The 14,678-nt window shown below is 32.3% G+C and overlaps 1 protein-coding gene across 1 annotated transcript in view; it reads right to left on the reverse strand.

Annotated features, from left to right (window-relative positions):
• The window catches only part of LOC143206489 (uncharacterized), a 169,538-nt gene that overhangs the window by 21,015 nt on the left and 133,845 nt on the right, over positions 1–14,678 (reverse strand). Inside the window, exons 2-3 of the mRNA XM_076419059.1 lie at positions 13,609–13,738; positions 2,115–2,257 (exon numbers count right to left, since the gene is read on the reverse strand). Coding sequence (XP_076275174.1) covers positions 2,115–2,257; positions 13,609–13,738 — 273 coding nt within the window. The remainder of the gene's footprint in view (positions 1–2,114; positions 2,258–13,608; positions 13,739–14,678) is intronic.

Here is a 14,678-nt window from a genome sequence, read left to right on the forward strand (position 1 = left end):
TTGAAACTATCTCGGCGTTAATAAAATTCGGTCGCACTTTTGTTCTGCGGGGTTTCGTTTTAACGTTGTTTAGTCAACCACTTTTTGTAAAATTATGTTAATTAAACCAAACAAAGCTGCGCCCGAGTTTGTTGGCCATTTTAATATAACTCAACCTGAAAATGATTATCATAATATCAGTTTAGTTCACAAAAATTCATAAAATGTATGCACGTATTTCTTTGGATAATTATATATAAGAACTGAAAAAAACTTAAAAAAGTACAATATTCTTTTTTTATATTTTCCTCTTTTTTTGTAGGGTCCTCGGCATTAAACCTACCGACTGGTGAGTGACCAACCCAGAGACCATCCCAGAATACATCCGGTTTTACCCAGCCTGGTTACTGGCGTGACTGGAATCATCTTCCTTGTTGGATTTTGTATTCTTTTATTCCTTTCGGACAATCACAAACATATATTTACGATTTTGTCTCAGCAGGATTCGAACCCGCGACTATCACAAGAGTAGGGGAATCGTCCTGTTGCGTTAACCAAGTCGTGTACGTTTGTGTTTGTGAATATTTAATATTTGTGATTGTCCTAGGCAAGAGTGCAATATCCGACAAGGAAAATTATCCCAGTCACGCCAGTAACCAGGCTGGGTAACACCAGATGTCTTCTGGGATGATTTCTAAATTGGTCACTCGCCAATCGGTACGCTTAATGCCGAGGACCGTGGTTCGGAGTCCACGTTGAACTATAGGTCCAGTTCATATAAACTCTCGTTGGTAAATACTTTAGAAACTTTAAAATATACAAAAAATAAACCTTAAATAGCAAAACGCACTAACCTTTTTAATTCAGTAAAGACGGTTTTTATAATGTTTAAGCAATATATATTTTTTTTAATATCGAATAATATCGGCTAACAAAAATATTGAATTCTTTTTGAAAGTCATTGGTCCGTTTTTGCACTTCTTCAGAATTCTGAAAACAACGGGTAATCACATGGCAATATGCGTGGGGTTTAGGCAATTCAAATTGCAATAATGTATCTTGTATAGCTTTTGAAATGTATACTAGAGCGTTGTGATACATGAAGATGACTTTGGGCCTGTTACTTTTTCAATTTCAATTTGTTTGTCGGTAGACATTTCATAGTCCCTAATACATTACACTTTGCTGATCCCACCATCAAGCCTTGGCTATGAATATTTTGTTTCGATGTCGATGTGGATGGCTCTCTTGGACTAACTCATGACTCTTCATCCCCAGTCATAATATGCCACAGGAAAATTTTCTATTTTCGCTTAACAAGCAATTAAATCGCGGTGTTAAAGTAGTTCGAAATGCCATCATCAGTCAGTTCGTATCTATAAGATACCTTCCTTCGTTTTGGATTCCTTTTATCTCATATAAATAGTTCATTCATCATTGCTAATCTGCCTGAAAGCTCTTTGAGACTTTGGATGGGTTTTTGTCAAATACATTTTACAACTCATTATCTTCGAAATTCTTTTGACCCTTCAGGTCGTGTGTCGCATTTCTTTAGTTCCATTATTAGCGTCTAAATAGAGGACTATTGTTTTATGCAAAGGTATATTAAAACCATCGAATTTAACTGTTAGGTTGTTTGAAATGATACTTGTACTTGTATGTGTATGTACTTGAGTATTGCTTTACTTAAGTATATAACGACGTAAGATGTTGATCAATCAATAACAATTACTTTCCATAGTGCAGAGTCTTCATAACGTTCATCAAGCCATTATTGAGCTTCAACTGTATGTTTCATCAAACAAAAATTTACAACCATTTTTACTCAACAATTTTTTTGAAAACAATTAAAAAATGACTTTCGCGTACAATATTTTATTCTAGATTAGAATTTAATAAAACTAGTTTTTTACTTGTCCATTAAGTACCCGAGTCATATTAATTGGTGCCGCTAATTTGTATTCAAAAATGAATATAGCAATTGTTTTATATCTTAATTTAATTTTAATGGATTTATACAGGGAGCCAAGGTTATTTGTAATAATCTAAATATTTTCGTAATTTAGATGTCGTTTATATGTTGTCATATATAATGGTTTTTACGGGCAGTTTCAAGTTTTTTTATGTGGCCTTACCTTCTTGAAATGTTCCATTCCGGCAAAGATGATTTACCATTTCGGCAGTTCCGTGAAATAGTTTCTTGAAATGGGTCCGGTCATTTTTCTCCATGCAGAATCTGGTGTATTGATGTATACATCGGATTGCCTGTTTCAAATCCCTGTAACAGAAAGTATAATTAGTCGATTATGAAAAGTATATAACACTTTTTAACTTTCTGAATATCCAGCGCTGCATTTAACTTGTGTTAGTTTGTGTTTGACAATGTAGTTAGTGAGTTTGTGCTTATTAAGCTATAATTATTTCTCGCGTAAAAAAACTATTACCGAAGCCAAGAAAAGTCTTAATAAATTATAGGGGTATTCTGTACCATCATTTTCAATAGTTAAGAAGTGGTTTACTGAGTTTCGTTACCTATTTTCATCTAAAAGAGGTCGTTATGAGAGAAATATTTGATAAAATCCATGAAATTATTTGCGACGATTATCACCGGTGAATATTATTCAAAGCGTTTGGGCACATTTGTTATTGATTTGAAGCAATTACGGCCGCATATAGCGAAGAAACGCGGTTGTTCCATCAAGAGACTGCACGGGTAGTCCCTATGACAAAAAGTGATAAATTGGACTATGATTTGTTACCCTATTTAGTATATTCCCCAGATCTAGCCCCTGCGACAATTTCCTGTCTCCAACCCGGGATAAATGGTTGAGTGGTAAGATATTTGGAGGCGAATGAAGGAAGATGCCGTCACGGAAAGGAATGCCTAATTTAAGGACCTTATGAAAACCCATTCAAAAAGTTACTGATTTATCAATCATCATTTATGGTCTGAAGCAGACCATTCAATATATAATATTTTGCTAGATTTAGGAATGTTTATTGTTTTATTTTTAAATGTATATTGATATCTTAGAATGATTAATGATGAATATTAAATTCTTAGGTATTTATTTCTTGTACCAACAAATATTTTCAGTGAGAATAAGTTTGTAGAGTAACATCAACGTCATCGTCAAAACAACCACAACTGTGTCAGAATATTTTTAATTTCATCTTATATATAACCACATATATCAAAATATCCTGGTTAGGCCACGTCTACATTAAGAAAGAACGTTCACGTCTATATAAGAACGTATAAGTGACGTGAAATTAATATTTGGTTTGGAGTCCTATTATTGGACTATTTCGATGCAAAAATCTGATTTACAAATGAAAAAAATCTAACAAAATGATGTATCGAGTCGAAGAAAAATATCATTAATTAAAAAACCAAATGTTCAACAATCCGATGATTTGCAATACCTATAAATCAGGTATCCAACAACAATCCAACAAAATAACAGTTAAAAAACAGCGCTAAAATCAGTAATAAATAACGAGTTGTTCAATATCCCTATTATTTACCAATTTTAGTGCCCTATGACTTTTGGCTCTTTTTCATACCTCAGAAAATTATTTAGTAGGGAACCACTGACCAACTAAATAGGAATTAATTGCAGTTAAGGCATATTTTGTAGATCTACTCCGTTAGTTCGTGAAACCACTACAGTGTTGAAATGTATTGAAGTTAAGCAAAATTATATTGAAAAAACAGTATTTTTTAACTTTTTGTAAACATAACATAAAGAAGTGACATATAAAATTGTTTATTAATGTAACAATATTGTCTGTTAATATCAAGCAAGATAGTATATAAATTATGGTCTATAAAGTCTTAGCAAGAGTATAATATTCTAATCATTCAGAGATTACGGAATCAATATCCTAGACGTGAATTTATTACATTAAGTGACCTGTATCGAGATATATCGACAGATAAACATTACCAATTACCCCATCACAAGATTTGCAGGTAAATAAGAACAATTTTGGGTAAATATTGAATCAAACCGACTCCTCAATAACAACACTAGTCGAATAAGACATCAGGACTGAAGGTGATAAAACCCACGACAGATTTTGCTTTAAATAACGAGGTCCTGAAAATTTAATGTTTAATCATTTAAATCATAATACTTAAAAAATATAATATCTCTCTACCTACATGTTCAACAACATCTCATTTCTACTTTTTAAATTTAAGATTAACGTAAGCACTTTTTTCCTCCGACGGAATTGCGTTTCAAACTTTCAATCCTAAAAAGAAGCAGACCATTCAAGGTAACCTGATATTAAAGGGTATTAAAACAACCATAAAAAGTTTGAACATATACATAAAAACACACGGGAAGAAGATTTTAAATGAAAGAAATCGTAATATCAGCAATATTCGGCGATTTTACAAGGTATATTTAAGAAATTACTCTTTTGTATGTGCAAAAAAGATATTTATTTTTTTAACGGCTACATGTATATAGTTAACATAACTAACGATCTTAAAATTGCAATAATTACAAAACTAGTCATTTAACATTATTAAAAGAAATTCCATTGAATTATTCAGCAATAAAAACCCGTATCAAAGAACTCATAATTATTTGGGTCTTTTTTAAATATTACGTTCATAGATTAAAATAAATTCTGAACCTGATATAGATAAAACTACTTCCCAACGTCTCTAAATCTAATCTAGTAGCCCTAGTCTTCAAACAACACCTGTAAAAATGATGACAGTCTGACATTTAGTTTAAAAATTACAATCATTTTAAGAGAACAACTTTTACTATGTTCAAAACAATAATTTCATGCTAGCTAGCATTATACATGAGGCCCTTATGCTAGACTGCCTAACACATATATGTTTTATTGCATTCACCACTTTTTTAGTTAATACTTATCTTCGAAAGATAACTGTTAAAATTTTATGATATTATACTCATAAGTTTGTTAGTTATTGTTCTAAGAGTGACATCACTTTTTATGTTCAAAGCAATGGATTAAAAACAATTTCGTGTTTTAAGTTTACACTGCTTTTTGATGGGAACAAACACCGTTCAAGCGAAGCAATGGCTTGAAAACTGTTATAAGGACACCGCTCCACCAGGAACAACAATAAAACGTTGGTTTGCTACCTTGTTTGTTGGTAAGCTAAACGCAGTGGAGGTCCAAATGAGGTGGTAACACCGGACACATAAAACAATCCACAAAATCGTTTTGAATAATCGGAAAGTAAAGTTGCGTGGTTTTATACTGAATAAGCATTTGGCTATGATAAAACTTTGTTCAAAGTGGGTGCCGCGTTTCCTCAATGTTGACCAATAACAAGAAGGTGTTGATGATTCTGTTTGGCCATGTTTAAACGTAACAAACCGGAATTCTTAAATCGATATGTGACAATGGATAAAACATGGATCCATCATTTCACTTCGGAATCAAAACGATCGTCATCAGAGTGAGATCCGGAGCAGCAACTGGAGAGTCTCGTCTAAAACGTCCGAAAGCACAACAATCGGCTGGAAAGGTTATGGCCTCGGTATTTTGGGGTGTACGTGGTGTAATATTCATCAACTATCTTGAGAAGGGAAATATCATCAACAGTGAATATTATATAGCGTTATTGGAGTGTTTGAAGACAAAAACTGCAAAGAAACGACCGCGTCAAGATAACACACCGTACCACAAGTCAATTAAAACAATGGCAAAAGTACAATAATTGAACTGCTTCCATATCCACCGTTTTCGCTATCTTTGGCTCTCAGTGACTACTTGCTGTTCGCAGACCTCAAAAAATGCTCATCGATAATTAATTTCGCTCGAATGAAGAGGTTATCACTAGAACCGAGGCCTATTTTGAAGCAAAAGATAAATCGTTCCACAAAAGTGGTATTGATGGTGTTTACGTTTACGCATTTTCTTTGTTACGACCGGGATTTTTCAGCCCATGTATTCTGTTCAATAATATGATTTTATCTATTTAGTCATTGAATGAATATTTCATATTGTATTGAATATTTCATAAAAGCAAACAGATAGGCAGGTGTTAGATATATCCTATCTATAATTTGTTTTAACCTTTTTAATAGAAGTTTTTCAAATACTTTGTGTATTACAGGTACCAGTGAAATACGTTGATAAGATCTGGTATATTTTTTAATCGGAACGCTGAATTTCTGTTAGCCCGCTGTTTTCCCTGGATTGATGTCACTTTTTATAACTTTGAAAACTTCTTTTGGTGTAACAAGTTTAACCGGATTTTGCTCTATAACTTGATTAAGTTATACAAGATAAACAATAACTTGTATATGATCTTATGAACGCACAAAATAGTAATCAGTAAAAATAAATAAAATATAGTATAATTACATCAGTTAAGCTTGAAAAATGTTTTATAAACTAGGATGGATGTGATTTAAATTGTATTTAACATCTTTAATAATCTTTGGTTCCATTAATGTGCATTATTCCATCGAAAAAAGGAAATCGCATTTTATAGAAACCTGTTGCACGTTGGGATCCAAACAATAAACTGGAACGTATTCTTGGGGTTTTTGAAAGTTGGTGGGCCCTCATCGTTCAGCCAAGTCATATTTCAAAGTTCGAAGGTTTACCGCTCTTAATTTTATGCGGTCGCCCGCTTAGTAATAAATTACGAAACGGCAGTGTTTTTAATAATAAAGTTTTATCGTTTAGCAAGCGGATAGGGTTGCTTGAGGATTATGAAAAAAAAAACAGGTAATCGCCAGTAGTAGATCAAAGAAGATTTAATAATAGTTTTTCGGTGTCAAACGTGTTATTTTTGGAATACTTTCGTAGTCATAGATCTTGAAATACTTATGGATGCATTTACATAATCAGTATGAATTTTATGCTAGTATATAATTAAAATTTGGAACAATGTTATGAAGGAACGAAAATATATTTTGCTAAAAGAGTTGACTTGCAATTATCTCTATTTTTTTTTGTTTTTGATGTATCTTCCACGATGGGTAAACAATTATTTCTATTTTTTTTGTTTTTGATGTATCTTCCACGATGGGTAAACAATTATCAACTCGACATCTTAATTTCAAAAAGAAGTTCTAATCTTCAATTCTCCATTGCAACGTTACGCTCTTAATTTAACGCATCTTTTTAGAGAAACATGTTTTCTTTCTCCTAGCCATTGTCTGTTAATATCCCTTTATTTTCCTTGACCTTGCTTAAATTTTTCTGTTAAACGAATGATTGGCTTAGTGTGGCATAAAGGATTATCCGTTTCTATAGAGCCATTCCAGAACCTTTGAAGTGGATCTACTTTCTTTCCAGTTTTCAACCGACTTCAAAAAGGAGGAGGTTCTATGTTCGACTGCATATTTTTTTTGTATGTTCACCGTTCACTGAAGTACATTTCCAAGGTGGCCCTATTGGAACCAAGTCAGGTACCGAGTCCAAACAATACAAAAATAACAATATAATCATATACACAAAATTAAATTACCAATAAAATAAATCTAATTTGTTGCTCGTACCGATCAGTTGGTAGTAGTTCAAATAAAATTGTAAATAGATAAGATTAAGCTAAATTGTGTGTATATAGTCGAATAAAAAATACGTGTGCTAGATAGGTTAAATAAGGTTTTGTTTATTTTTATTTAGTTATTACAAGGATTATTATGTACATATTTTATTTTAAAACGTTTTTTTTTGTGTTAGAAATCTAAGTATGAATATATTTTACTTTTTAGTGAGATTCTTTTTTCGTCAGTTCAAATGTTTTCATTCATCGAAAAAAAAAGCTGTCAGTTTTCTACGTCTTGATACACGCGTACTTAAAAAATTTTAAGGTGTGATTTGTTTTCTTTTTCAAATACTATTAACTTTAAATTTATAAATTAAACTAACATGAATTGATATAAAAACATCTGATACAATGAAAACTCTTTGTTTTGCATGGCTAAATATTTTTTTGTATTCACAGTAATTGCATTTTGATTTCAACGTAAGTTAATTAGTATAAGTCAAGTTAATTTTAAGTTTGTTTTAGGTGATTTAATATAACTAGATAAATCTATACTTGCTCGTAATGTTAATTAGGAAAAACTAATGTAGTAATTAAAAAATGCCATATCAGTATTAAGATAAAACACAAAAAAATGAAACCACATTGTTATAGATACACGTACGTAGCGGAAATCCGTCGATAGCATTAATGACTATAAATGATTTGCTGATCGAGCTTTATGTAAAAATTCGCGGTATATGAATGGAAGTTTTAAATATGCAAAAAAAGTGGAGATCCCGCAGAAAATTTAAGATAGGAGAAAAATAACCTTTTTTAATATGCAACGGTATGGCGTGATGCATTTGTAAAAACTTGATTGTTATAATTTAAACTATTAATTTTCAACACGCATATAGCTGCTATCTTATCTTGCACTATGTTTAGGTCAGTACTGTCTCAAGGATAGTTTGAAAAAGTGCTGAAACTGCCACTTCATTAACACATGGTTATTGTAGTGTAATAAAGGATATATTACGTCGTCCACAGCAGTCTTTATTTTAGTTCTAGAAATTATATTATTACGTTTATTTATCCAATTGTTGTTAACAGACAATTTAAAATAATTACAGAAAACCATATCATATGATAAAACTTGTAGAAAAATACCCAAGAAAAAAATTGTATAAAAATTATAAGATCATTCAATAAGCTTGGAGACTTCGTAGTTCCAAGATAAAAAAAAACGACTTTAAACAAGAACTGCCTTCGAAGATAAAAGCCGAGTTCACACTACGTTGTAACCTCTTATTCTAGTTCGGGATAACAGTGGTAAATCTCCTTTATCCACGATTTACGAATGCGTTAAGAAACTGTTAAGAAACAAACAAGATCTGGTATATAATTGATTGTTTCTGCATATCCACTTAGATAATCTACGTTTATTTATGTTTATTATTCGGTAATTCCATTATTATCTGTAGGCTTACTTATTAATTTTTTATAACGATGTGAAACATTTGACTAAACTCACAAAGAACTACTTTTTCTTTGGTAACGGAAATGAAGAAAATTATAGTGAAGTTGAAATAGCAACTTGAGTTTACAAATTAGTATACTATGTATAATAGATAGGAATCACAATATCAACAAAATTAGCAGGATTTTCAAAGCTCATATAACGACAGAGAATCTAATACTGTTTGGTAGGTTATCTTAAATTTTGTATATATTAGTATTAATGTCATTGTTCACAGTGATTATTAAAAAATATGATGTGTATTTTATAAGAAATGCGTGGGTGCAGACACTTTCGCAGACAATAATATACATATTTAGAGAATGCAAAGCACCTAAAAGCTACTAGATGAAAATATAGATCTACAAGAAAATAATCTTTCATTTTTATTAATGTTTTGACTACCTAAGTTAAAAGTTCACCTTCTTTACCTATCCTTCTTTGTTTATGCGCTGTTAATGCACCACCAACTCAGTTGTCCCCTTTATATGCATATTGCATTTTGCATTTCGTTTCTTTTTTTTATATTTTAAAGTCACCTTTTACCAATTAGGGGTTTATCAGGACTGGACCTAGAGTTTAACGTGGGCCCCGAATCACGGTCCTCAGCATTAATACATCCGATCTTACCCGCCTGGTTACTGGCCTGACTGGGATCATTTTCCTTGTGGGATTTTACACTCTTGCCTAGGACAATCACAAATTTTAAACAATCACAAACATAAATTTTACGATCACGCCCCAGTAGGATTCGTACCCGCGGCTATTGCGACAGTATGAGGACCGTCCTATTATAACTGCGCCACCAAGCCGGCTAGTACCACAATTTATTATTACTTACCATTAAATCGGATTTATAAGCCCCTTATTTTTTGGAATTTTTAAGATAATTATAATAATTTCAATCTCGTTATTTATTGATATATTCCGGCTGAACGCCCTTCAGTGTATCCGACGCATTTCCGTCAATTAAAATTATGATTTTCTTCTGAGTTGTTTTAAAAAGTGGCGTGAAAAATACACTTACGCACTTGTTAACCTTTTATAAATTCGACGAGGTATATTACAAAAAAATGATTCAATAGGTGTCTTATTAATTAGTGGTCTTATTGTGAATATAACAAGGAAATCAACGATAATCCTGAACAGTGCAATCGACTCTAAGCCAGTGAAAAACAAGTTTGTTTATTGGCACGGACGAAAAATACGTAAATACTTTGGTGAATCCTAAAACAATTTTAATTTCTTCTTGAGTGTCGTTTTGTTTACGTCAAGGAAGAGTGAACTTACGTATATATATTTTTATGTTGCAAATGTTGACGCTATCAGTAATTATCTTGTATATATATACGAATATAAGTACCCCAGTATTTAAATTTGTTTTAAAAATATATTTTATATATACAAATTTATGCATGGAGTGGTTTATCTCATTCGAGATCTTACCCTGATTTTAAAATAAAAAATATTTAAATTTGATTATAAAAATCTAATATCAATGTTAAATCATGGCCGTTTAATCAAATGTACACAATAAATATAACAAGTCTAATTATAAAATATGCTTTTTTTTCTTCTAGATGAGAATCTGATTTGCAACGTGTGTCCGAGTGCTGTCAAATAAGACATTTTGCGTCTGTTACTCGTTTTTGTTGGTCTTTTTTGCAATATTGTAACTTTCAATTTGTGCAATTGATGCCGGTAAACACCTTCAGTAACAGTTTCATTCGCTTTTAGTATCTGGTAATGCACTGCACCTTACTAATAAGACATGAATATTTTTATATCTAGGAATCTCCTGAACTAAACCGTAATTTTTTACATCGATACTAATATGTCATCGATTTTTTTGTTTGGTAAGCAATTAAACCAGGATTGATTTTTAATCAATTCGTGCGATAGCTATTTTCTTTCCTATTGGCTCTTTTCCATCTTATGCAAAGGTCTGAAAACAGTTGATTCATCGGAGGACGGGCCGTCTGTCTGATGTCAATGGAAGTTCTTTGAGATTTTGGGCTGGGTTTTCGTCCAATAGTTCAAGTCCAATCCTTCGTGTTCTTTTAATCCCCAGGACCACCACGTGGGAAAATATCACCACGTGTTTTTAAAACAAAATAGCTTTGGTAGCACAGTTTTGTTTTAATTAAATAACAGAAGTGTTGATTAGCGTCCGTAAATACTAATTAATTGAATAATTCTAAAGGAAAACTACTATTTTTATTGAGATGTCAAATATATCGAATTTAACAGTTAGATTAGGTGGTTTAACAATTTTTTACATTGATACATGTTTTAGTTAGTCGCGAAATATGCAATTTGGTGTTGAATCCATTTTTTATTCAAGGCATTTGTTTTTGAATCAACCTCATCTTCAGAAAATGCATTGAAACAAAATAATAAAATAAATAATTCTGTATTCTGTATCCATTTTTTGAAGTTTTTTTATGTTGTATTTGATAGAGTGTCATTATTGGAAATTTTTAAAAGTACATTGGTACTTTTTCTTAAATTTATGTTGCCTGAAGTAGATTTTTTGTTGGAATAAATCAGTCAACTTAAGAGGTTTTTCTTGGACAAATGACAAATGTTATAAGGAGAGTGCTTTCAATTCATCATTGCCACCGCATATGAAAATCCAATAAAATTTAGTGAAATTCATCATTTTTCAAGTCAATTCATCGGGTGAGAACAACAAAAACATTTAGAATATTTAGATTTTGTGCTAGATTAATTAGCTGGTTGAACATACATTGGTTTTAAAATAGGAAAAAACAAGGGCAAGTGCAGAATGTAAGATTAGATTTTTAAAAGTTATAAAATTCAAAAATCATCAGTTTCATTTATAGTGGGAATGGTAGGTGTCAAATTTATAACAAATCATTTTCAACGACATTAAATAAGAATCAAGATATGGTAAAATTTCTCCCAGACATTTATTTTAAAGATGTTATATTTTAGTAATAATTGTTAGAAGTTGAAGAACGTATATAGAGCTCAATGTACACATGTACCATATCCGAAATTAGTAAGTAATATATGCTGAATTTTTACTCTCTTCAATGCAACCGTTTATCTTCAATTGTTGTTGGTTGCTTTGTTGCCTTTTCGGTACGTCTAGAGCTATTTATTGAGCGTCTGGCTTATTTGCTGACGTTCATTATTTCACTAGTTAAAATTAATCATCTACCATCTGCTAAACATGTTACCCATTTTCAAAAACATTTATTTTTTTATTTCTGGTGGTTTTTAATAATTAAACTGAAATTGATTTTCCTAGATCTCGCCAAAACTTTATGGTGGTTACTGCATCATTGGAAATTCATTTGTGAGGAATACTTTAAAGAACCGCCATTATAAAAGGACGATTTAAAGCCAACTTTCCATATTTCAGAGCTCGCACCGGCATGGCGTGCCTTTTGAATATGTTATTTCCATCCCCTTCCACGAAGTTTGGAAAATGTCGACCCCTTTGAATGTTTTCAGTACGTAATACTGCGGGGATGTTTGATTTGTTTTTCTCCGCTACCCTCAGACATGTATAAATTTCAGTTAATGGTGTTTTGGGGTAATTCCTGACCTATACCACTGTCTGCGCCTTGGAGAGCGTATGAGGGCGTTCTCCCCCTATAATTGTGAAACATAAATCTGCAACGTGGAATCGCTGGGGCGTCAGACGAACGACCGCCCTCTCGTTTTCTGATAAGGTCGACATTTCTGTATAATACTCGACTCATATGCGGCGTTATTTCCTTTCAATACGCTCGTATTTCAACGAGAGCTTCCGATTTATTCGTTTGTCCTTCCTTCGACGACTGTCTTACAAATACAATCATAAATCCTCTCGTGCTCCCTTTATTTGTTATGCATTCCAACATTGGGCCTATAAATTAATTTTAAATGATCTACAACAGATGGTGTTACTTTGTATTAAATCACACTAATAAGACTAACTTCATGTTGCAGTCTCACTGAGGGCTTCACTTCTCAGTATGTGTCTTTTCTTTCACTCAATTTGAAGGAAAGGGGGGCTGAAGGTCATCGAATGTCGTATGCTTCATCGATTTCAGCACATGAATACTGGTTTCGACGTCTCAAAAGTGGCAATTTTAACACCGAAAAAAATTGAAAACGAGGATTTGAAGGTAGTAATCAATGAAACCACAAACGATACATTTGAGTCAAGCACTGCACGAAAAACAGCCATAATACTAGCAAAGATATAGTAATGTTATTCTTCAGTATGTCAATGCTCGACCACATGTTGCAAAACCGGTGAAAGCATACTCGAAAACATTAAAATGTGAAGTACTCCTTTTCAATACTACTTGTTTTGATATATGTCATGATCTGTCTGAGCAGCACTTTACTTCTTATGAAGATTCCAGAAAATGGGTCAATTCGTGGAGAGCCTTGAAAAGTTCATCGTTCTTTCGAGATTGAACCCGTAAATTGCCTGGAAGATGGAAAAAGAAGCGGCTATCGATGGACAATACTTACTGTACTGCTTTTTCACGTAAAGTTTCAAATTAAAAAATCCTTTAAAACTAATTTATGGGCGTAATAAATACCGCGGTGATCTTAATTAGGTTTTGTGAAAAGTTTCAGTAAATGAAATTCAATTGTTACTTACGGGCAAATTTTGTCCAGATCTGCCTTGGTTGATACGAAGCTGAAGCCAGTGTCCAGTACGGCTAGTGGCTTGGAACATCGCATCATTTCATCTGAGGAACATTGCAGCGCTCTGACTTTGGTGGTTATTACTGGAAAAGTAAGAAAAACAAGTTATAACTTTTAAGTTCATATTAATATTAGGTGCTTGCATATATTCTGATAACTTTTTTGCAATAATAGTTCACTTATTGAGAAAAATTGGTGCAATATATATTAAATCAATTTTTTTTCTTCATTTTCTAGAATTTTTCTCAATCTTTCTGGCAACACGTCGATACCGTGTATAAAGAACAATGTTGCTTGGGCAGCGATCCAATCATCCATGTATTTTTGCGCTTTTTCGGCATTTTGAAACCATATGCCAGGAAAGTTAGGCTGCATGGATCTCAACAAGTCAATAATTAGCAGGAGCTACGTTTGGTGAGCAGTATAATATCTTTCACAGTCCTCCCAATGTATGGGCAAGCTTTGTGATGTGAGAGTTTGTTTTTTTGCAAGAATTCGTCGTTTAATTTGTACAGTTGATGGTGGTAGACTTAGCAATTGGTTGATTTTATTAAACCTGTTAAACATATTTATATGTTAGAAGCAGTTATAAATCAGATGACAAATGGAATTATAATTAGGAAAAAATGGCAACTAATGAAAAAAAAATCAAAAGTAACCCGTGATAACATTGATCTTTTTAATGATAAATAAGAAAGAGCAATATAATATTTTAAATTTTATTAATAGTTTGACTGCAATCTTAATTATATTTTTGGAGGATTATTAATATTATGAGGCGAATTATCAAGGAACTAAAGAAAAGCAAAGAAGAAGGCGGTATGACTGATTATTTAATATTATATCAAGATAATGTTAGATAAATATGGTAAATGCCGTGTAACTGTAATTGTAGACGCTTTATTACTCTTGTTGTGACTGCACGCGTTTGACACCGCACGAAAATTCGCGAAGTACATAAATTAAAACGACTTAATGGACACGCCTCTGGAAAACCGCCGGCAAACTTTCCGTTTTGCCGGG

This window comes from Rhynchophorus ferrugineus, unplaced genomic scaffold, assembly GCF_030347505.1.
Source record: "Rhynchophorus ferrugineus isolate W39M unplaced genomic scaffold, kcgeb_rfMv2 rfM1, whole genome shotgun sequence".
Taxonomy (NCBI): Eukaryota; Metazoa; Arthropoda; class Insecta; order Coleoptera; family Curculionidae; genus Rhynchophorus; species Rhynchophorus ferrugineus.